Source organism: Pituophis catenifer, unplaced genomic scaffold (genome assembly GCF_029215685.1).
Source record: "Pituophis catenifer annectens isolate HBS135680 unplaced genomic scaffold, rPitCat1.0.hap2 SCAF_14, whole genome shotgun sequence".
NCBI classification, from domain to species: domain Eukaryota; kingdom Metazoa; phylum Chordata; class Lepidosauria; order Squamata; family Colubridae; genus Pituophis; species Pituophis catenifer.
This window is the reverse complement of record NW_027256894.1, coordinates 23,358,750-23,381,551: the sequence shown is the minus strand read 5'-3', so window position 1 is coordinate 23,381,551 and position 22,802 is coordinate 23,358,750. Positions and strand designations below refer to the sequence as shown.

Here is a 22,802-nt window from a genome sequence, read left to right as displayed (position 1 = left end):
ACTAGCGGAGAGGGAGGGATCTCAACTCCCAGAATCCCCCTCCTTGCTGGCTGGGGGATTCTGGGAGCTGAAGTCCATGCCTATAAGGGTTGGAGGTTTGCCTTCCCAGTGCACATTGACCATCATCCCCACGTGGGGCTCCTGGGAGCCGGAGTCCCACAGGCCGCCTTCAAGATTGTTTTTCCTGGGGCTGCTCCTCTTGGACTTGGAGGGCACACGGGAGACCTGCTCATGCCAATCCCTGAACTGCTCCATCACTTCCCCACGGAGCTCCAGAGAAAGGCGGCGCTGGGCATAGCAGGGACCAAGAACGTGCCTTCTCCAGCCAAGTTAAAGTGGTTTGAATTGGGACAACGGGCCACTGGCTAGAAGGGCTTCATGGGTACCCCCAAGCCTCGCAGGTTGCTGGTGCCATTTAGTGACTGTTTGCAGTTACAACAGTGAGGAAAAAGTCACTTTGCGACTAGTTCTTGCATGTACGATCTTGGCAAGTCAATGAACCAAAAGAAAGCTGGTCAGAGAATAAGCAGTTACCGTTTCACTTAGTGACCACTTCATTTAACCAACCACTAGCCAGTCTCAACTGCAGTTACTAAATACAGTTTTCATGTATTACCTGAAGACAAGCTGCATTTTAGCCCCTCCCCCGACAGGAGTGAATAAAATGTGAGTGCAGAAGAGCAAGCAGAAGAGTTGGAGGCTTATTGTCTCTGGAGCCATTTTTGGGCTGCCTTGAGTTCACTGAACAGCCGGTTAAAATGAAGGGGGTTCAAATGTCCCAGGGATGTGCTTTTCTGCCCTTTTAGCCCAAAAACAACGGAAGGAGCAATGACCTGTTTGGGGGGAGAGGGGGAAAGCCCAGGAGGCCAGATATTTTGGCCACTCACAATCACTCCCTAGACATGGACTAGAGCAGAATCCATGAAATGAAGGGGAATGCAGTTCCAATTAAGTTTTAAACCCATCCACTTGGGCACCAGGCCAGGCCAAATAATTTTCAAACCTGCCATAAAATGCAGACCAGATGGGGCCCCTAGCACCACTTGTTGTTTTAACTCTCATTCCCGCTTTCCCAATAAAGCAGAATCATTTATCATTTGCCAAAATTATCTCCAGTTTAGACAAAGTCTGGTTTCATTTAGCAAAGTTTAACTTTGCTAAGGGCCTGGCTATCGCATCGCATTGCAAGGAGAAGTAAACTCTAGAACTGGGTGTCCAACCGTGGCAACTTTTAAGACCTGTGGCTGGCTGGGAATTTCTGGGAGTTGAAGGCCACAGATCTTAAAAAGTGGCCAAGGTTGGACACTCCTGCCCTAGAATCGTAGGGTTGAAGAAGGGGAACATGAAGACCAGAGTTTCTCAAACATGACAACTTTCAGATGGGTAGACTTCAACTCCCAGAATTCCCCAGCCAAATCCACCCATCTGGACATTGCCAAAGTTGAAAACCTTCACTCTCCACCAATCCGCCCAGCAGGAATCCACAAACCATCCCAGACAAATGACCATCCAACTTTGGCTTGGAAACCTCCAGTGATGGAACTCTTCAGGTAGCAGAATAAAGATCACAAGGCTACAACCGTTGGGTTTTTTTTAAAAAAAAAATGTTCTAGAGTGTGTGTTTTATTTCATTATCATCAATTATACAATGTTTACATACAGAAATGATTCTCCAAAACTGCTCAAAACAACACAAGGGAAAGGCGTGTCGAACAAACAGGTGGCAGACATCAAAAAGTATTTGGTTCAGACAACATAAAAATTGCAGTGGGAAGTTCTCCGTGTAAGGTAAGGATGACTCCCAAGCACAACAGAGCTTCAAAGCCGCCACAGAACCTTTTGCAGACCAAAATGTCGCCGATGCTCGAAGTTTCTTTTCATGCTGAGCCTCAGGCCCCTCCAGGAAAAAAACAGTTCCTGGCTGGGCGAAGTGCTGAGTTATCCAGGGAGGGGCTGGAGGGCGGCGTGACTGCCTTTTCTTTCAAGACAAGCTGATTAAAATCCCCTCCCCCCTTCACTCTGCGTCCCTGACAATTAAACTGAAGGAGATCTATCTTGGTAATCCTAACAAAAGAATATTCCCATTTTTTGGAGCCTGCAGACAATTGGCATTAACCGACTCCATCCAAAGCGTAGGCAACAGGAGTCCCAAGAAGGGCACCCCATAGGTGGCAGATGCCCCCTATAATTCCTGCATCTTGTTCCCCGTCTTAATTTTTCCCCCGACTCCACATCTGGATAGAGGGGATGGGCCTGTAATGATTGTGGCAACATGGTGGGGGGGGGGAAGCGGGAATGATAAAATAAGGACACATTTCAAGAGGTTTCATGGCAAGCAGGTGTTTTTTAAAAAAAAAAAAGAACTAGAAATGATTGATGTTGGCACCGTCCCAGCTAAGAGACTTATCACATGTTGTTTAACTCCAGTAGAGTTTGGTCCAGCATCTGATGCATATTGAAGTTTTCTTCTTTTGCATTAGCCACCTTTTCTGTTTTGGGTCAAAAAAAAATGAAAAGGAGTCATTTGGAGGCATCCTTTAATGGCAGGAAGGCAAACATTGCGGTGAAACACCTATGCATAGCTTCACTATGGCAGTCAAAGTATTTGAAATAAAAAAAGGGATAAAGCACCTTTTAGCCAGGTCACTGCCCCAAACTGATCTGGCCAAGTCAAGTGACAAACTTGTTTTGGCATATTTAAGGCAGAACCTGAGCACCTTAAACACCTAACGGAGTTGGTGATTTGTCAGTTATTGCTGCAGCAACTGGCTGACTCAACCCGTCTTCTAAAAAGAAAGTAAGTCTGCCCTTTTTCTATCACAAATTTAAAAAGGTGGGGACAAAGTTAGGTTGCAGCAGAAAGAAAAGAAAAATCCATGTTCTAAAAATGCCGACAAAAGTATTTTGCAATTTTACTCCACCAGGACTGCAGAAATGGTAGAACATGACAACGTGGAGGGTGAAGGAAAGAGGCAGCTATCTGTCTGCTAGGGAAGTTTCAGGTATTGTTCTGCTGCTAGGGAAAAGTAAAGCAGCTTTCGCAATAGCTGTTAGTGTAAAGTCACATGCATATTGTGTAGGAAAGGCATTAAATTCAGGTCTGTGATGGGAGACAAAAGCACAAAAGCTCGAGATCCACATACAATCAACACAGCAACAGCAGCTTCACAACGATGCAAATGTACCACAAAACTGGCAGAGGTGATCGACCAAAGGCCCTTTTCCGCTGCCCATGCACAAAGTTGTTTTGACTTGGGCTAGAAAAGTGAGAGCCCAACAGGAAGCAAACTTCACCAAGGTTCCAATTTCAGCATTCCCCCCACCCCCAAGCCCAGAACTGCTGGTAAAACTACCCCTTCCAAGGAGGAGACTCCTTGGTCTCATTTTATCAAACTATGATCAAGAGTGTAGCCCCTCTTAAGGTTGAAAAGGACATGCCAAGACAGAATCTTAAAACCTCCTAGGCCCACCCAGCTTCAGCCCCAACCAGCAGCGGACACAGGTCTCTCGCATCATTCAACGGCAGGTGAGTCAAGACACATGGGTTAGGAAGTACGAAAGCTTAATCCTCATTCAGGGCCAACTTCAGCTCATGAGTGAGACGCCGGTTTTGCTCAAGCTGTTGGTAGAGCTGGTCTGTGCAAATCGGCAAGCGGACAGAAGGAAGGAAAAAGGCAGAGAGAAGAGAAACGGTTAGAGAGAAAGGGTTATCCCCGAACGTCACTCTGTAGAGAGTCAGTTTAGTAGGACAGATCAGAAACAGGTCAGACACACCAAGGCAGGAGCTCTGTACCTCCTTCGATGAAGCATCTCAGGAAGGAAGGAAGGCAGTTCCACCATCAGTGGTGGGCCAGGCGTGGCTCAGCCCAGTGGGGAACCCATCTCTCCTAGTCAGAAGATGCTCACTCGTGTGTACTAGGGAGAGGGCTGGGCAGGTGCTGGTGGTGACCACAAGGCAGGACTGGTCAGTTCCAGCAAGGGAGACGGCCTGGTCCTGGTCCAAGATCTGCTCTGGCCACCCAGTGTCTTCAAACTATCTCTGCCTCCCCATCCCTGGGAGCTCATGCATAAGACCCTGCTTGCAATTCTCACGTGTGACACTTCTGAGCCTGGGTTCTGTGCAGGTGACTCTGGCTAGTCCTGAGTCCACAACCCAAGTTCTTCTGGATTCTTTAGGTGATGTGACGAGCAAGACCTCTAGAATTTCACGGTAGGCTTGAAGAAACCAGAGCCTCAATTTGCAGAAGACTGATTTAGGAAGACCAAGAGAAGGCTGGGGTACCCCCCCCCTCTTTTGTGTAAAGGACAAGTAGCCTATGTGGGAGCAGGTCCACCCGATGGGCCTGCTGCTGGGATGAGCCACCTGAGGCTCCCTCTCTGGATTGACTCAGCTGCTGGAACTGCCCCAGAAACGGCCAGTCAAGGAATCTCAAAGTTGGGCTTCAAGAGCCAAGGGGATTCCCACCAGCTGGAGGGAGGAAGAGGTGGGATCGATGACCCATGCCTTGCAAACATCTTTGGGGCAATGACTGACTCGCTTTTAACTAGGTCACAACCATTTCTACACTAATCCGGATTTGGGTTGGTCAAAACCCAACTGTGGCTTACTGATGGAGCCAGAACTGCATAGGCCAAGGCCCAGCCCAGCCCACTTCAGCCAGCAGGGATCTCAGAATGGCCTTCCATCTTCCCCAGCCTATTCCCCACCCAGGTGTGCAGGGGGCCTCCAGGTGTGCATTCCCCATTGCAGCCATTTCTCCTCAGCCCAAGCCATCCACTCCAGCCTCCGCTCTTGCCCTGGCTCCCCCCTCCATGCCACAACTCCGCCCCCCCCACCACATCCCCAGTGAAGCCCAGGATGCTCATCCAGCAAGTGACCGAAGCAAAGCCCCCTCCCTCCAGAGACCCCTGCCATCCCCTCGAAGCTGCTAAACCCCCTCCCTGCATGGGCTCCATCCTGCCAGAAGAGCTGCGAAAGGGGCAAGGGAGAAAAAGAACAAAAAAAGAAAGGCGGGTGAAAAAGGAAAATAAAAGAATGAATCCCTAACAGAAGAAAGCAAATTTTTTAACTTTATTCATACTTGAAATGGAGGACATAAATAAAAGGCAAAAGGAGCAGCAAAACAGATACGACGTCGGGATTTTTCGTTTATTTTACAGTGAAAGTTGTAGAGTTCCTGTACAGTTGAAAGGCCCAAAGTGGGGAGAGGGGAGGGCAGGGGAGGGGTGGGGGAGGAGCCCCCTCCCATCCTGTGGGCAAGCCCCAGGAGGAAAGGGAGGAGGGAGAGGGGAAGGAGGAGGAGGGGAAGCCAAGGAACTGGACAGCAGGTACCAGCTTGGAAAAGATGGTTCACCCAGGCTGACGAAAGAGAGGTCTTGGGAGGAGTGAAACAAAGACAGTTATCTGTATGAAGATAAAAGAAACAGAAGTAAAAATGGCAGAGCAAATGGAGAAAGGAAGAAGGGAGGGAGAGAAGAAGGGAAGGAAGGAAGGAAGGAAGGAAGGAAGGAAGGAAGGAAGGAAGGAAGGAAGGAAGGAAGGAAGGAAGGAGAGCAGAGGAGAAAAAAATGCATCAGGATAACGGAAACAGCATCTGCCCTACAACAACCTTTCACCCCCATCTTGGTCAGCATCCAAGGCCAGGCCACAGAACCCCTGGAGGAGAGAGAGAGCCAAGCCCTCCGAGGGGAGCCTTGCCAGCCTGGAGGTAGCCCCCTCTACGGGCATCAAATCTTTCGTTCTTTTAACTTCGCCTCCAAGATCTGACCTTGCAGAGCTTTCATGAAATCGAAGCCAGTGGATTTGGATATTTCCCCCTCTCCTCTGCTTACTGGTCAAATCTGAGCTGTGTTTTGAAAAGCCCAACCCTCCTTTGGAAATGGGTCAGGTCTGAAGTGGGCATTCGCTCTCTGGCCCTTGCAAGCTCCGTAAAGGGACCATCTTCCAGCCAAGGCTTCCCTCTCCCTTCACCAACCCCATTTTAAGCAGGGAGAGATCACTCTCTTTTTCACAGAACTTCCAAGCGGCATTTGATTTAAGTTAAATTCTTTTTCTTAATAGCATTTTAATCATGCCACACCCCATCCTGTCAACTGCACAATGCCCAGTAATTTGTAAAAGACAACAACCAGCAGACAATGTTAAACACGTATATATAAAATTTCCCAAATATGCAAGGAACCCAGACCTACAAAAAGGATCAATTATTCAGACTATAACTTTGGAAATCCAAGGGAACAACAAAAGCAAACCGCTGAATGGCAAACTCAGGGCTAATTGTTGCTTGTCAATTAAGCCGGGAGAATGCCAATCACTCCAGCATAATTCAGCTCTGAGGTTTCAGCCAGAGATTCCACACTCTGAAACAACCTGCAGCTTCTGCACAACAGTAAATGGCTCTCATGCAAGCAGGCACTTAGCTTTAGGGATTTTTTTCCACTTTAATAAGTTAGTACAGCCCGTTTCCACAAGGGTTAGTAGGAAGGTTATTGGTCAGGTGCGACTGACTTCCATTTAGCATTTCTTATGCAGTATAAACTTGAAACGACTGACAGATTTAAAACAGCCTTTAAAAACCACTTTTTAACCTAAGAACTTCTGGCTGTGCTGGACTACACAAACTAAAACTTTTGTGCTGGACTAAAATGGCCACAGGGAGTTGTAACCCCACCATATCTGGTGAAACTTTCCCCCCAAAATACATTCTAAATAGTTTCTGGATAATTATAACTTTCTCAGTAAACACGGGAAGGCAAACACATATTAACAGGTGTACATGTGTAATAGGTTAAAACATAAAAGGTGGGATGCTTTTTGAATAAATACTATACTTTTTCAAAAGACAATCCCTTGACAAGTAGTCTCAGGAATATTCTGCTAAAAACGTGCTCGTTCACCCTTGGCTACTGCCTAATTAAAATCAAAAGTAAAGGGGGTTTTCAGGTTAATTGTACTTCGAGGGGGCTCCCTTGCTGTGAATTTGTGTGAGTCCACAGAGGCAAGAGAGGCGGCCACCGTCTGCCAAATGCAGAGATCCCACTCCAGGGAGAAATATTACGCGTTTTCCTGCTCAAGAATTTGCTCTTGTACAGGCATTTTCCACAAAAAAGCTTGCACAGGCACTGTGGACCTGATTGGATCTGACGTTAAAAATACCCTCTATTTACGGGGAGTTTCTTAAGAAGAAGGTTTGGCTTGCCAACCGGAAGAGCAGGTGGGGGGCTTCGGTGCAGAAGCAGAGAAATGCTGAAACGGAAGAGAACTGAAAGGAGAAACTAAAGATTAAGAAAATGGTGTGGAACCAAGTGGAGGAAAGCAGAAGAAAGGAAAGGAAGGGACACTCATTCAAGTGAGCCTTGCCCTGAATTGACCAGGCAAAACGCTTGCTCCTTCAGCCTTAATTCAGAATAATCTCAGGGCGTTAATGACTATTGCTCTCTTGCCCCCTCATTAGAGAGTCTGCTAAATGACTCTGGAAAAGCTGCTGAAACCCAGGGCTAACACAACAGTATTTGCACGAATAAGGGGCAATGCCACCCGCTGATTGCCAACTGCATTCTGTGCCAGTCCTCTCCAAAACACTGAGGACTACAAACTTAACAGAAGGCGCTTAAAGAGCACGCTCACGCTTACAATGTATAGGACAGAAGGAGCAAGGGTCGCATAACTTTGCAAGGCTGACTTGAGACCATGCGGAGGGTGGGGGAGACCAGGCGGAGGCAGAAAACAGGGCGCCATTTACATGGAGGTCATGTCGTTGAGGGCGTGATCCAGCTCCTCGCTGATGGCTTTGTACTTGAGTTTCTGGGAATACAACTCGTCTAAGAGTTGCCGAGGAAAAGATGGAAGGAGTGCAAAGAGGAGGCAGTGATGAAAGGAAGCGCCGTCCAGAAATCCGGCCGGGAGCAGGGAGGATGGTGTGCAGGCATCGGCAGGAGGGAGAGTGTGGAATAAAACACGAGAGAGGTCAGGAGAAGGATTTGAAAAGGGTTTTCACAAAATAAGAACGAGAAAAAGCCAAGCTGGCAGACGGGAAAGCGAGGATTCTGGGGATGTCGTAGGAAAAGCGCTTCTGGGTAGGCCTGGTCTCCAGAAGGCTGGTTCTAGGTGGAGGCCCCTCTGCCCTTGGTGGGGATGCTTGCTCAAAGCGCCTGGCTGCCAGACCCCAAACTGCACGGAGGCAGGACAGGGGAATTGGAAGAGGGAGAGACCCCACCCGAGAAGAAAACGGCCCTGAGGTGGTCCATCCTCAGGGGACCCGCTTGGTGCTCAGGGAGGGAAGAGACCCCACTTTCTCCATCTCTTCTCCCCTACCTCAGGCCAGAGAGTGTTTGGAGGCTCTTCTCCACCAAACACCAACTTCCTCCTTAAATCTCCAATTCTGAACCACTTTTTAAAGGGACTCTTCTTCAAGAGAGCTTCCTCAACTGAGGGCAAGCTGAGGTCCTCCATGAGGACAAGGCTATGACCGAACGTGGGGAGTCTGTGGTGCCCCAAATGTTGTTCCCCCCCCCCCTTGCCATTCACCCCAAAGCTGAGGCCCCAGCTGGCAGCCCCAGCTCCTGGGCTCCTCACAGGCCTCAACATGGTATTTGCCCAAGCGCTCCTTTCATCGGTCCCTTGGCAGGAGAGGTCCGGGTGGCCCTGCAGCCACAACCCAACAACTATCCTGGTCTTCTCAAGCAGACTTGGTGAGCCTAGTAATAATGAAATTCTTCCACGGAAAAAACCCAATCCCAGCCTTTGGCAAAGGGAAACCTTCCATCCAGGTGTGCAAAGCCACGCAGACTCTGTTCCCACGCAAACAAGTCAGAGGTTGCCACCCAAAAACCTCCGTGACCATCACTTATTTGCATCTGGAAATTAAGCTCATTGTTGGGATTCCTAACTGAGGGGAAAGAAACTCAGACCGGGACAAGACAGGCCGGTCAATGAACTGGAGACGTTTGGATGATAAAATATTCAACCCAACTTTTACATTCATTAAGATGTTCAAACCGCCCACCCTTCATTTCCATTAAAGCAATGTTTCTTTCTTCTCTCCTCGCCCAAGGAGCCTCCAATGGAGGATGGGGGCCTGATGCCTGGTTCTAAGATACCTGCCAAAGGGCGGCTGCTGAATAGCTGAAAGCCCCCCTCAAGCACCTTCACCTCTTGCTTAAGAGGGAAACGCCCCGAGGGACAAGCAGTCAGCACCCAGTCCAGGGAGACTGACCAGGATCACCCTGTGGGAAGCAGCGGCCTGAGGGCAGCAGCAGCTGGAGAAGAACAGAGGCAAGCAAAGAAACATACCTTCTAAGTCGTCGATACTCTTCTCTAGCTTGGTTACTGACCTCTCTGCAAATTCAGCTCGGGTCTCAGCCTGTGGTCAAAGCACACGTAGGCGGGTCAGGAGGCGGCTTGGGCCACCAGGGCGTTTCCCCCAGAAAAAGCCCACTGGATACAGAGCAATACAAAGAGCTGCCCCCAATGCCAAAACTGGAGGTGAAGCAGCCCAAGGTGTGTTCAGCCATTCCCACCAGAAAAACAAGGGTGCTCTCATCAGAGGAAGCCCCAAAAGAGCATCGGGAAGCTGGTCAGAGGATGCACGGACTGGAAATGGAGGACGGAGGATCCGGGCCCTCAGGATATGACCAGAGTGGGAATCCTCCTCCTCTGTTTGTGCAACATTCCCAAGAGAAGAGCTCCACAGTCCGGCTGCACAAAGGTTTTATTGCGCTCCATGAAGGAGGTTTTCCTCCTTTGACTGCAGGGGAGCGGATGAAGAGCGGAGTGTGGCTTTGGGACAAAGTGCAACACACTTCTGCACACCCTGAGCGGCTGACACTCCCCTGGGCCACCTCAGCACTCCAGGAAGCAAAAGAAATCCCAGCAATGTTGACCCTCCTCCTCCAGAAAACCAGCTTCCTTGTTTTGGGGAGGTTTACCTCTTTCAGTTTGTCAGTAAGGATCTTGATTTCCTCTTCGTATTTGTCTTCCTTCTGAGAGTACTGCAAGTGGAAAGGAAAAACACAGCACACCCGATGTGAGGAACCACTCCAAGCCACCCGATCAACCGCCCTCTCCAAGCCGGTTGCACAACAGGAGCCCTGAGAGGCTGCCAGCTCAAAATCAAGCAGGAAGTTGGATCAGATGGGGCTGAGCGAAGAGCTGTAGCCCACGGAAAGCAGGCCCTGTCCACGGATGTTGGACTACAACTCCCATCTGCTGGGGGGCCAGGTGGAAGTTGCAGCCTAAGACCAGGGGACTTCGGGCACAGCCATATTTTTCTAAAGAAAATATGAATACTAAAAAATACTGGCTGCCACCGCTTCCAAAAGTCCAGCTTTCCAACTCAAAACGTCTCCTGAACCCCCCCAAATGGATGCTTTCTTCTCCTCCGCCAGGAGAAGCCTGTCTTGCCCATCTTGCCATCTGGGCTGCACAACCGCCCAGCGCACAAAGCAGCCACTGGAGGGCTGCAAGGGCCCCCCTCCCTCGCTCAGCCCAGGGCAACGTCAGCACCTCGGACTTCCCTTTTCCGCACACTGGTTGAAAGGAAGGAGAAGGAAGACGTGGACCCCTTCAGAGCCAAACAGGGACAGAAACAGGCATCCGAGGGAGTTCCTGGACCACAGGAAGAGCCTGGGGAATTAGGAACGCTCCTGCAAAGACCCCCTCCCCTCCCCAAGGCCGACAGCTCCTCTTTACTTCCGGTTTTGCTGCTTAGGGGAACCAGGCTAAGTGGCTTTGCAAGATGAAGCCCATTTGCTGCCAAGGACAGATGTGCTCCTGAGCCTCTTCTCAATTTCACAAGAGGAAAGCACTTCCTCTCCTGGAGCCAGGCTCTCCTCTGAGAAAGTGGAGCAGGGCAGATCCAAGAGGAGGGAATAAATGCTGCCTGGGTTGAACTGGGGAGTCCTTGGCGCTCTCTGAGCTGGGTGGCAAAGAAGAACCACTGATACCAACCTGGCTTGTGACAAAGCCAGAGAAAGTTAAAAAAAAAATCACTCTGGAAAAAAATGCAAGTCCCTGAAAATTTGCGCAGTGTGCAGATTCATGAAATAAAGTCGCTGGTGCTCCTTTCCTTCCACTTCGCTGCCAGATCAGATGCCCGTGTGCTCAAATGGGAGACCACCTCAAAAGGTCTCCCTTTAATCCTTGGCACTTCTGGTGATTTCAGGCTGCCCAGCTGCCACAATCTGAGATTAAATCCAGAGCGGTCCAGAAGAGCAGACAACTTTAAGGCATGTGAACTTCAATTCACAGGATTCCTCACCCATGGAGGGCTGGAGTCCATCTATGCTGGCTGGGAAATTCTGGGAGTTGAGGCCCACCCATCCGCCAGTTGCCAAAACCGCCAACTGCTTGACTCCGAACGAGGCCGCATATCCCCTCGGAGGCCACCTGGTAACTCGTGGGCAGAAAAGCGAAGTGGACAAGGCCAGGTAACTGCGGGACTCAAAGGCAAGTCCTGTGTTGGGGGCAGCTGCTTTCTTCCCCACCTTGCCTTGCTCCTCCCTGCTCGTCCTACCTTCTCCGCCTGAGCTTCCAGCGACCTCAGGTTGTTGGTCACAGTTTTCAATTCCTCTTCAAGTTCAGCACATTTGCTATTATTTGGGAACGCAGCCAGGAAAGGGGGCAGGAGGAAGACCAGTCAAGCCCAAGAAGAGAGGGGGAGAAAAGATAGAAAAAAAATGAAAATGGAATCTTAAAGCTCAAGGAAAGGGCCTCGAAAGCAGCTGCATTCCTCTGGGACCACCAAATCGAGACTGCTACCGTGGTCGAGGGGCACGGAGAGAAAATCCCCTCTGCGCTCTCGCCTGCAGCGGAGGGTACACAAGGAAGGAGGGGCAGGTTCTCCCAATTAAGAGCCCCTCTCCTCTAATAAAAGGCAGCCAAACCAGCAGCCTTTTGCAAACAGGTGGGTGTTTTGCAGCTCTGCAGCATTTTAGATGCCCGACTGGCAGAGGCCACGGCCACGTTCAGCCTTGGTTACAACCCAAGGGGTCCCAGAGCAGTCAGCTCCTTTCCTAGGGCTCAGTCACGGCCACAAGGCTTCCACGTACACACACGTCCGATCGGTGCTTTTGGAGACAAAGAACTGCCACTCAAGCGATGCAGAAGGACGCAAGGAAAAGAAGGAGGCCAGCAAGAAGGCGAAAGCAGCCGAAAGGTCTGGGCTGCGGCTAAGCCCGGTCTTTGCATTCACCGACAGAGGCTGACGCGTGCCAGTACCTTTTCCTCGGCTGCCATGAGCGCTTTCAAGGTCTGGTCCATTGTTCTTAGCTGTTCTTCCAGCTGTCGGACTTGGCTGTTAGTGAACACAGGAAACGCACAAGAGCCATTCACAAAAATCGGTGAGCCAGTGACAACCACAGCATGCAGTGACCCAAACCACACTAGAGCTCCCCCTAACTCCGACACGGCCTGAAGCACACAGAAGCAAACACAGGCAGGCGGACACACACCGCAGCCCCTTCCGCTGGGGTGCACAGCCGAGCACGGTTGCCGCGGACACCACAACAGCCACCACATCCACGGGCGGCGCAAGGCCGGCAGCAGCAGCAGCCGCCGCCCAGGGAGGGAGACCCACCTTTCGGAGAGCTCAGCCCGTTCTTCTGCACGCTCCAGGTCACTCTCGATGATCACCAGCTTCCGGGCCACCTAGAGCCGCCGGGGAAACAGAAGCGGGGGGGAGATGAAGCCGGGAGAAGGCACTCCAGCCAACGGCTGCCTTCCGGGTGCTGGATTCCCAGCAACGGAGCCTGGCAGAATGGGCTTGCTTCCTTCTAAAAGGCATTTCTGAAACTAGCCAGGCTCTGGAGGCTTACAGAGTGGAATATTAGGATTCAAAGACAAAGTTGGACGTTATACAATTAAGAGGCGGCAGCACAGACGTTTGTCCACCAAAGCTCTCCGGAAGAGCCACGTGCAGACTTTGGGGTCAAGCAGTTTCCAAGGAGGGGCCGCTCCACCATCAGCCCCCTCCTGGCAGGTGGGGGCCCTTAGCAGGCTGTCCCCGATTGGTCAAATGTGGTGGGCGGAAGCTCTGGGCAAAGGTGGTCTTGAAACTGCAACTGGATGGACAGAGAAGCAAGCAGGAGCTGGCAAACAGCTTCCACTCCTCTTCTGCCCATTCCTGGCGGGACTGCCTGAAGCCCAAAGTCTCCCAGAGACCCCCACTACATCCAACGGGATGCCAGGCCAGATGCCAGGCCAGGGTCAGCTGAGGCTCACCTCCTCGTACTTCCGGTCAGCGTCCTCAGCGATGTTCTTGGCCTCTCTCAGTTGGATCTCTTGGATCTCCATCTTCTCCTCATCCTTCAGGGCTCTGCTCTCAATGACCTTCATGCCTCTGGGAGAGAAGGGCATCGTCACGGGCAAAGCCAGGAAGCCCAGCCTTCCCAGTGCCACCCGCCCGGTTTGGGCTGCAACCACCCTGGTGCCCCTGATCCCAAGTGCCTCAAATGCCACCATCCTTCCTAACTCGACCAAAGTGGCTGCCTCAGAAAGGGAGGATGGCACCCTGCAAGGCTTCTGCACCCAAAGCCCGCCTGTCCACACGCTCCATCCTGCACATGTTCAGATGGCACTCCCTCCCCCTCTCCCCTGCGTGTGCGCCTGTTTGTGTGTGTATGAGAGAGAAGAGAGCCTCTCCTTAATCAACGCTGGTCTAGACCAGTGTTTCTCTTTAAGAAGTGAGGCTGGCTGGGGAATTCTGGGAGTCAAAGTCCACACGTTAAATTTGCAAAGATTGAGAAACACTGACCTAAAGGGAAGTCGCCCTGAAATTGTCCCATTATGTGGTTTCTTTTCCTTCACTGCCAATTTTCAAACAGAGGCTGGATACCCACCTATTGTGGATGATATAGTGAATTCTGCAATGTGCAGGGGTTGGACTTGATGGCCTCTGAGGTCCCTTCCCATTCTACATCTCTATGTTTCACCGAGTTCCCCTTAAAGCAAAAGGCCAGACCCCTCAGAACCCAAAGGACACCAGGACACTATATTATCCCGAGGGGCGTAACTCTGTGCCAGCCAAGCACCCTCCATGCCAAGGGGCCCAGCCTCACCTCTCGCTCTCGTCTGCCGCCTTCTCGGCCTCCTCCAGCTTCTGCAGGGCTGTCGTCAGGCGCTCCTGGGCACGATCCAGCTCCTCCTCCACCAGCTGGATGCGCCTGTTCAGAGAAGCCACATCGCTCTCAGCCTGGGAGCAGGAAGGGAGGAAGGAAGGGAAGATGCTCGTTTTTGCAAAGTGGGCAGGAGGGCAGCATTAAACCACGAAGAGGGAGGTGCGGGGAGAACACCCCCCCCTCCCCAGAACCAGGGTCAGACATCCTTGGTTTTGGCACTGCCTGTCCATTCTCTCCACTTCACAGCCAAGAAACAAAGGAGAAGAAAAATGACTTTTTTTCTACCGTAAGCCATAAGCGCAATTTAACTTAAAATTGGACAGAGAGCATGACACCAATGAATTAAAGCAGATCACAGCCATTGTACTTTGCACCAAACCCACTCTCTTCTTGGCTTCCTAAAACTACCCAACAGCCATGCTCCCTTGGCCACCCTGAATATGTCTCTACCTTTTGGCTCAGGCCACGCAGGAAGGAAGCCACGAGAAGAGCATCCAGGCCAGTCCACAAGCCCGATGCGAAGAGACCAAGCGGCTGCAAAGGCCGCCCTTACAGCAAGGGTCTCCAACCTTGGCCACCTTCAGCCTTGTGGACTTCAACTCCCAGAATTCCCCAGCCAGCGCATGCTAGCTGAGGAATTCTGGGAGTTAAAGTCCACAAGGCTGAAGGTGGCCAAGGTTGGAGACCCTTCTCTTACAGGAAATGCTCCTCTTGAATGCTAATCCAGATCAACTCCCAGCCAAGTTTATCCAGTGGCTACTTCAGCCACTTTTAATTCAAGCAGAGCAAAGCACATCTCAGGGGAGGGGGAGGGGGGACCCAACCCAAACCACACAACAGAATTTGCCTTGCATACTTTTCCCCTGCAGGGAAAGAGAAAGGATGGCGCTCATGTTAATCATTACACCAAAAGGGATCTGGCTGAGTCCCTTGGAGGCCGAAAGGTCACTTTCCTACTTCCTGTTCCCAAAGAGAAACCAGCAGGGCCAATTATTATCCCTTTCTATTTTCCACAAAGCAAAGCCGTTTCCTTATATGGTCACAAAAATACCATTATTCCAAAGGAGGCGTCCAAGGCCAGCTCCACTCCAGGTGGCTGATTCTGGCAGAGTTTGGCCAAAAGAGGGATTAAGATCTTCAGTTCCCCCTTGGAAAGCAACAGCCCCACCCTCCCCAGTGCCCATGTGCCACTGTCTTTGGAAAGAAGATCCGGATTCCGTCCAGGCCTCTGGCTGGCCAAGGGGGCAGGTGGGAGAGATCTGTTCAGGTCAGCCTCCAAACCCCAAGGCTACCTGGCTAAAAAGGTGGCATTCAGAGGGGTTCAGCAGCAAAGGCCCTCCTCGTCTTCACTGCCGCCAGAGAAAGGGAGGGAGCCCATATATTAGCCCCCCTGCACCCACTCCTTCACCCAGATTCCAACTGATTTCAGTCTCCGCAAAAACAGCCCCAGAAAGCAACTTTCCTTGGACTCCAAGGGAGCCTTTTAGCCAGAAGTGCAAAATTGGGCCAGACTGGGGCTCCCAGTTACAGGCTCCTGCTGGTCCCAGTGGCTTGAGGGCTTCCTTGCCATTGTGGGGTTCCCTAAAATCAGTCGAAGTCTGGAATAGGCAGAGTCGCAGTGGTTTTGCAGCCTGGACCATTCCCGCTTGGGAGGAGCCCTACAGGTGCCAGGAAAGGACCCCACCCTCACCAGGCGCTCCTTGGGGGGGGGCGCTCAGGGCCCGTGGTGGGCAGAGCATCAGAGAAAAAAAGGGGGGAGGTCTGGGAAAGCAGCCAAAGGCGGTGGCTCTCACGAAGGATCCAGGGAGCCCCTGGAACCAGAGGGACCCTGAACTGGGAGCTCCCATCTGGAGAGGCAGCGGTTGTGCCGGCTGGAGTCGCCCGAAGGCTGGAAGGGGGAGCCTGGAGCCCCTGCAGAGGCGGAAGGCGTCTCCTCCGTTTCCCTCGCACCTGGCGGGGCAGGGGCGCTGCCTGCGGGGTTAGGGCCGGGCAGGGCGGCCAAGGCCTCCCGACGGCATCCCCTGAGCCGGCCTCCCCCACCCTCTCTGGCCGCCGCGCAGGGCGGAAGGGAGGCGGCCAGGTGGGCGAAGCGCTCCGATGGGGGGGGGCGCCTTTGTCCCTCCCGGCCGACTCACCTGCTCGCGCAGCGCCCGCTCCTCGTCCAGCTCGCGCTGCAGCCGCCCCGCCTGCTCCTCGGCGCTGTCCGCCTGTTCCTGCAGGCTGCGGATCTTCCTGCGCACCGCCTCGAGCGAGCTCAGCCCCGCCGCCATCGGGCCCGCAGCGCAGGAGGAAGGCAGGCGAGCGGAGGAAGAGGAAGGCGCGGGCGGGCGGGCGGGCCGGGAAGGGAGGGAGGAGCAGCAGCAGCAGCAGCCGGGCCGCCCGCCCTCCGCGCGCCGCAGCGCCCGCCTCCCCAGCCCGGCTCAGCCCCGCCTGGACGCCCCCGGCGGCCCCCGCAGAGCCCGCACCGCTCAGGCTGGCCCGATGCGGCGAACCGCCCGGCAGGACAAGCGCATCCCCCCCCCCGCTGATCTGCCAGTCCCGGCAAATGGTCCCCAGCAGCGGTTGGGCAACAGCTGGCGGGCGCCCTGCTGACGGGGGGGGGGCAAAGGGACAGGGAGCCTCGTTTTGCAGGGCCTGTGCCAGCACAAGCGCCCCACGGAGGGCCCAGAAGGGGAGAGGGCAGGAAAAGGCCTAAGAGTGACCTAAGGAAGGCACCACATGTGCTGGCTCATCTGCAGAAAGCTGAGGACGGAGCGAGCCTGTCTTGGGGACGGCAGGAGCCTGAATCCTCCAAAACCGGCTAGTCTGGGAAGCTCACTGGTGGCCCCAGACAGGCGATAGGAGCCGTTCCTGTGCTGGAGAAAGGGCACCCCCTTCTCACACCTGGCAACCTCCCTCCCCCCATTTCCGCCCAGTGTCTCAAGCCGTCTTGCAACAACCAAATGCAAAAACTGTTGTGGAAAAATAGGTTGACTTCCAGGAGACCCGCAGAGCCTGGGAAGAAATCTGGGGACTTCCCCTGGGAGACTGTTCCCAAGAAACCAAGGAGGGCAGCGCAAAGGGCATTACTGGGCGAGCCAGCACAACTCCCCAGGAAATCCCCAGGATGGGCGTGAAAGCAGCAGCTAGCGTGAAAAGAGAGTTGTGGAAAGAAGGCGGTTTACAACCTCCGGGGAAGGGCACAGCTGGCCGGAAACCTCCCTCCAATGCAACCATCTTCAAGGACGGGGACTCCTTCAAGTGGGCAAAGAAATGCTCAGTTAAACAGTAGCAGAGCCTACTGGTGATGACCTCAGGGCTTTCCCAATATGGAAGGATTGGAAGCCTGAGATTTCCAAGATCCCCCCCACTCCCACTCAAACCCTGGCGAACAGCAGGAGGCCCATCCACTATCCCAAAAAAGCCCCAACCTGGTGCTGGGCTGAGATGGTGTGGACTACAAGGCTAACAGCCTCAGCCAGGTCATCTCTGCTCCCCCAGCCCAGTTCTGTCCGCTCTGCCGGCTGACCTGTTCCTCCCCTTTTTCTCTCCGTAAATCTGGGTGAGAAAATGAGAGGCGAGCATAATGAGATTTCCCCCTCCTGGTTTATCCGCCAGGAGGAACTGCAGCTAAAGCCAGCCAAGGATAAGAATCTGGCAACCCAAATCACAATTTGGCTGGTTCAGTCCAATGAGCCGCAAGGTTGGCCAGGAGGGCGAGGAAGAGCCGACAGGGCTGAAGAAGCCCAGCCAGGACGGACTGCAGGCAATAGGATATTGGTGGCTTTTCCCAGCCCGACTTTGGCCTCTCATTCAAGCACCTGGAGGGAATCCACACGGGTGCTGTAATTGGGCCGGGGGCTTCGGAACACAGCTGTCCTTATCCAGAAAACCACCTCACTAGACTGAACAAAGCCCCTTCTAAAGAGGAGAGATTTGCCGTAACAGACCTGTCCCCTTCCTAGTTTCCCCAGGAGAGAAAACCACGAGAATCTTGACTTCGAAGGCGGCATGGCCACCTCCTCCTTGGCAGCCTCCAGAAGGGGCTCCCGGCCCCTTTTTTGCAAAATGCATGTTCAGGCAGGGTCACTTGATCTACAAGGTTCCAGCCTGAAGGGGGAAAAGGTATTTTTGAAAGAGGAGCTGTGCAGTTAGGAAGCTTGGGAGACACCTTCCCAGCCAGCCCAACGGTTACTCAGGCTGCCTGGCCCTCCCCCCCTCCCCCAGGCAGAGTTCGTACTCGCCACGGAAGTGATGCAAGACGCACAGCTGAGCACAGCCATGAGTCATGGCCCAGTCGCGCCAGCAAAGGTGAGCTCTTCCTGGCACCCCCCTCCACCCTCGTCCTGCACATCTGTCCCAGCAGCTGTTCCTCACCTACCACACCCTCAACCCTGCAGTCGCCTTCTCTCTTTCTACAAAATACAAAATCTTTTAAGGGCCAAAGGGAGGAAAGGCAAGACTTATGCACTACTTAGAAGAAGAAGAATCTACCACTGGGGACAAGGTCCCCCGATTCCCCTCTATGCCTACAAGGAAATAAACCTTTTTCCCTGGAGGGTGAAAAAAACCAGCAGAGCCTCCTCTCTGCAAATTCAGTAGCATTTCTCTGGCCCCCTTCCTTCCCTCCCTCCCTCCCTCCCTCCCTCCCTCCCTCCCTCCTCCTCCTCCTCCTCTCCTGCCTTTAACCGAGACAAGCTATTTCAAAATAGTCTGCATTCTCTTCCTTATAAGGAATATCTTCCCCGGGATCTATTTGCGGTTCCTTTGAACAAGTTAAATAAACGCCCGGCTGGAATGCTGACTCCCATCTATCGAAAAGCCACAGCGCAGAGGGCGCATCTGAGCCAGATTAGGCACAGCAGCCTCTTGCGGAGGACAAGCTCTCTGCGGTTCCAGAGTTGAAATGAAGTCAGATTTCTGTTGGGCCAGGCAGAACCAGCCTTCCACAAGGAGCTAGGCAAAAGTGAAAGCCTCAGAAAGGCTCCCAGCGCTCATGGCTCTGCCCCGTTTGCCTTCCACGTTGGCTTTTCCTCTGCTCTGGCCTGGCTGCTCTTGCTGTGCCTTAAAACCCCCACGTGATCACGGCATTTTCTAGCAGGCCTGGGAGAGCTGGTTTCTTTCCCTTAAAGAGAGTGGTAGCCCTCCGCATGACATCATCTGCTTGGGATGTCTGACTTCCCCCCCCCCAACCTTAAGGGGCCGACAGCCCAGATTTGGAATGAATTGCAGGGAAGGCTGTGGGGCCGGGAATGCTTGAGGGCTACAGCCATAGGACGATTTGATACTTAGACAGGTGGGTGGGAGAGAGCGCTCGCTCCCTCTTCCATATAAAGTGCTGAGCTATATATAACCCCCACCCACCGGGTCTCTGGATCCGGCCCCAGCCTTGACTGATTGCCGACCCAGCAAGTATCCCCTCCTTGGCACGACAAGAAGCCTCTTGGCACGCCTTGGGCATCAAGCATCAGCGGCCTATCTTTGCACCTCTGAGGCATCAGCATTTGTCCTCTGGGTACCTTTTCCCACATGGGAATCTCGGCTCAAGGACTCAATAGGTCTGCTGGCCCAGACAAGCATTTTCACCAATGTGGGTGCTGTGCGGTCTCTTACACGCATCGGAGCCCCTCTCCATTTCCAAGGATTTGGTTCTGGGAAGAAGTTTTTTTTTTTTTTTACACCTGAGGGCTCCGGCCTGATATCCAAGCAACCTTCCCCAAAACAGCTCCAGGTATGGCTCCTAGGAACACAGCAGGACACATCTCTGCTGCTTCCTTGGCAACAATACCGGCTGGGCATCTGGACCAGCAGGAGCTACCCAGGTGTCCAGGATTCTTGGCTGATGGATGGCACATCTCATGCCAAGGCCTCATGCTTGGGTCCTGGCAGGGGGGCTGATCCCCACAGCAGGGAGAGAGATTGAGTGACCAGAAGAGGCAGAAAGGTGGGGGCACATGCTCATTGGGTGGGGGCAGGGGGGTTAGAGAAGTACTCACATCTGTAGCTTTCTTCTCTGCCACCTCCAGCTTCTCCTGGGCATCTTTCAGGGACTCTGAATATTTGTCCAGCTCATCTTCAGTGCTCTTCAGCTTCTTTTGCAGAGACACCAACTCATCTTCCAACTGCCCGAAGGTTGGGAACCAGGGAAGGGGGGTTGATGAGGGGGAGTGGGGGGAAGGGAAGGGGGTGCAGCAGGCAACGCGATGGCGTGAAGACGGCGTGAAGAAGGAGAAGAGGTGCAGAAGGACAGAGGGAGGAAAACAGGAGAGAAAGAGGTTAGCGCATCCAGAGAGGCTACCTTGGTGGCCTTCTCGTCCGCAGTGAGTAGGCTGTCCTCAGCGCTATGCAGCTCCTCCAGGATGCGGTCCCTCTCATCCTCCGAGACCCGCAGTTGCTTTTCCAACTGCACAATGTCTTCCTCCAACTAGCCACACAGGCCAGAGGCAAAAAGAGGAGGAAGCACTTTTAATCTCTCCCGGTCCGGCCTTCCCTTCCATCTGCCCCCTCCCTGGGGCACAACCCGGTCACCGAGTTCACACGACCCGTCTAACTTGGATGCTGTGGTTGCTTTTGGGACCCAGAGTGTTGCTGAATGAAGCTGCAGTTCATGGCTAGGGGAACTGCAGCCCCAGAGGAGGGGGAAGCAAGTTTACCCAGGTTAAGCCTATTGCAGGAACAGGGCCGGTTGGAAAGTCCTCAAGCCTGTGGAGGACCAGGCCAGCTGAGAAAAGAGGGCTGGGCTGCCTTAAGGTCTCTGGGTTCGATGCCCGAGTCAGTCGCCTTCCTGTACTTTGGGTGAAGCCCCAGAGCCTGAACCAGGCCAGGTTCCCCCCCATCAAAACCTTCCATCATCCAGCTGCTTTCAGCTGTGGCCTCAAATCCCAGCTGTTTGAGCTGGGAACCACCGGAGGTGTAGTCCCAACACATCTGCAAGGCATCAAGTGGGGAAGGCTTAGATTGGCCCTGATGTGCTGTAACTAATGATATGAGACTCCCCGGGGAGGCAAAGGGGGGAGGGGGGTCTTTCCCCCCAACGTGGCTCTATCAACTTTACTTGGCTGCTTTTTCTCGGAAACGACCAACCCGGGTCCCTTCAACCAACTACCTGGGATCCAGGATCCCCACTTCAAAGCGGGGGGGGGGGGGAGGATCGGCCGGCAGAAGGACACAGCCCAGTCCAGGGAGGACAGCCCCCTCCCCCCGCGCTCTTCCCAATCCCCGCCGAGGGCGATGCCGAGACCCCCCTCCCAATTCCCGAAGCGGGCCGTGGGGGGAGCGCAGAAGGCATCCCGCCTTCTCTTTCGGGAGGTCCAGAGCGAACGGCTGCTCCTTCCCGGGGGGGGGCGGGGGCGGCCCACCTGCTTGCTGCGCTCCTCGGCGGCCTTCTTGTCGGCCTCGGCTTGCTCGGCGCGGTCCAGCGCGTTCTCCTTGTCCAGCTTCAGCATCTGCATCTTCTTCTTGATGGCGTCCATGGCGGCGGCGGCGGCGGGGCAGTTGCCAAAAGTCCGTCGAGGAGGAGGAAGAGGAGGCGGCGGCGGCGGAGCTGCGCTGGGACGGTCGAAGTGGCCGGAGTGCGAGCGGCTCCGCGGCGGCCGCGGGCGGATAAGTACCCTCGCGGGGCGGGGTGGGGGCGCCGCATTCCGCCGGGCAGCCAATGCTTTTTTGGGAAAGGGCTCCGCGCGCGCCGCCCCCTCCGCCCGGGCCCCGCCTGCCCTCGCCGATGCCTAAAGAAGGGCAGGGCGGCGGCGGCGGCCTCCCTCGCAGGGCTGGCGCTCCCGCCTTGAGCAGAGGCAGTCTACCCCGACGATCCCCGTCGCCAGCCGCTTCCTCCTCCCGCGCCCACCCAGGAAAGGCCGCTTCGCTTGGCAGGGAGGGAGGAGGAGGCGCCCCGGGGCTGCACCGGGGTCCCGGAGGTGGGCTGGGGAGGCTGCCGTCTGCAGAAGCCCCCCCCGCCTGCTCAGCTCTACTCGGGAGAAAGTGGCAAGCCAGGAGGGGCAGCGCCAGCCCTGCATGCCCTCTGGGCACTCCGGATGCCCAGGCAGGAAACCACAAGGAGGAGGCAAAGCTTCCCAGTTCCACCCACAATGATGTTGGGGTGCTGACCCCTTCCCTTCAATGCAGGAGTAGCCAGGTACCCCAAAGGTGAAAGGGAGACCCTGGTCACCAAGCTGCCTTTTCCTCACCAACCACAATAAACCCCCCTTGGCTGGATTCGCACATGCTGCGCCAGAACCAGAGAGGGCCTGGTCTGCTCAGGTCAGAGGAGGTTAGTCTGGCATGGTGGGATGCAGTGGTGGGTTTCAAATTTTTTTACTACCGGTTCTGTGGGCGTAGCTTGGTGGGCGTGGCAGGGGAAGGATACTGTAAAATCTCCATTCCCACCCCACTCCAGGGGAAGGATAGTGTAAAATCCCCATTTCCTCCCGATCAGCTGGGATTTGGGAGGCAGAGAATAGATGGGGGAGGGGCCAGTCAGAATTTCCATTACCAGTTCTCCAGAACTGGTCAGAACCTGCTGAAACCCGCCTCTGGTGGAATGCCATTCAAAGTTTCAGCCCTCCAAACTTTCTGGGTCGGCTAGCCATGGGGGTCACACCACAGACTAAACTTCAGCTGCGATTGCTGCTTGAGGTGACAACTTTAAGATGTGTGGACTTCAACTCCCAGCATGCTGGCTGGGAATTCTGGGAGTTGAAGTCCACAGTTCT

The 22,802-nt window shown here is 53.9% G+C and overlaps 1 protein-coding gene across 3 annotated transcripts; it reads right to left on the bottom strand.

Moving 5' to 3' along the window:
* Positions 1-1,619: 1,619 nt before the first annotated feature.
* TPM1 (tropomyosin 1) lies at positions 1,620-21,690 on the bottom strand. Of its 3 annotated transcripts, XM_070953701.1 has the most exons (10): positions 21,453-21,689; positions 20,091-20,216; positions 14,056-14,189; positions 13,220-13,337; positions 12,576-12,646; positions 11,514-11,589; positions 9,928-9,990; positions 9,293-9,362; positions 7,743-7,821; positions 5,312-5,404 (listed from the first exon to the last, which is right to left on the bottom strand). In XM_070953701.1, the coding sequence occupies exons 1-10, from the start codon at positions 21,564-21,566 to the stop codon at positions 5,401-5,403; spliced, it is 855 nt and encodes a 284-aa protein (XP_070809802.1). In that variant the 5' UTR covers positions 21,567-21,689; the 3' UTR covers positions 5,312-5,400. The 3 variants fall into 3 exon arrangements, with proteins under 3 accessions (XP_070809804.1, XP_070809803.1, XP_070809802.1); XM_070953703.1 differs by lacking the exons at positions 5,312-5,404; positions 7,743-7,821 and adding an exon at positions 1,620-2,489; XM_070953702.1 differs by lacking the exon at positions 7,743-7,821 and having other exon boundaries at positions 5,053-5,404; positions 21,453-21,690.
* Positions 21,691-22,802: the final 1,112 nt, after the last annotated feature.

What these genes read in the sequence shown, in the direction of transcription:
- TPM1 (XM_070953702.1), bottom strand. Translation starts at nt 21,566, where the DNA reads ATGGACGCCATCAAGAAGAAGATGCAGATGCTGAAGCTGGACAAGGAG. An exon ending in CTGACCGGAAGTACGAGGAG is followed by an intron (nt 12,647 to 13,219) that starts GTGAGCCTCAGC and finishes CGGCGGCTCTAG; the next exon opens with GTGGCCCGGAAGCTGGTGAT. An exon ending in GAGTATCGACGACTTAGAAG is followed by an intron (nt 5,405 to 9,292) that starts GTATGTTTCTTT and finishes ATCTTCATACAG; the next exon opens with ATAACTGTCTTTGTTTCACT.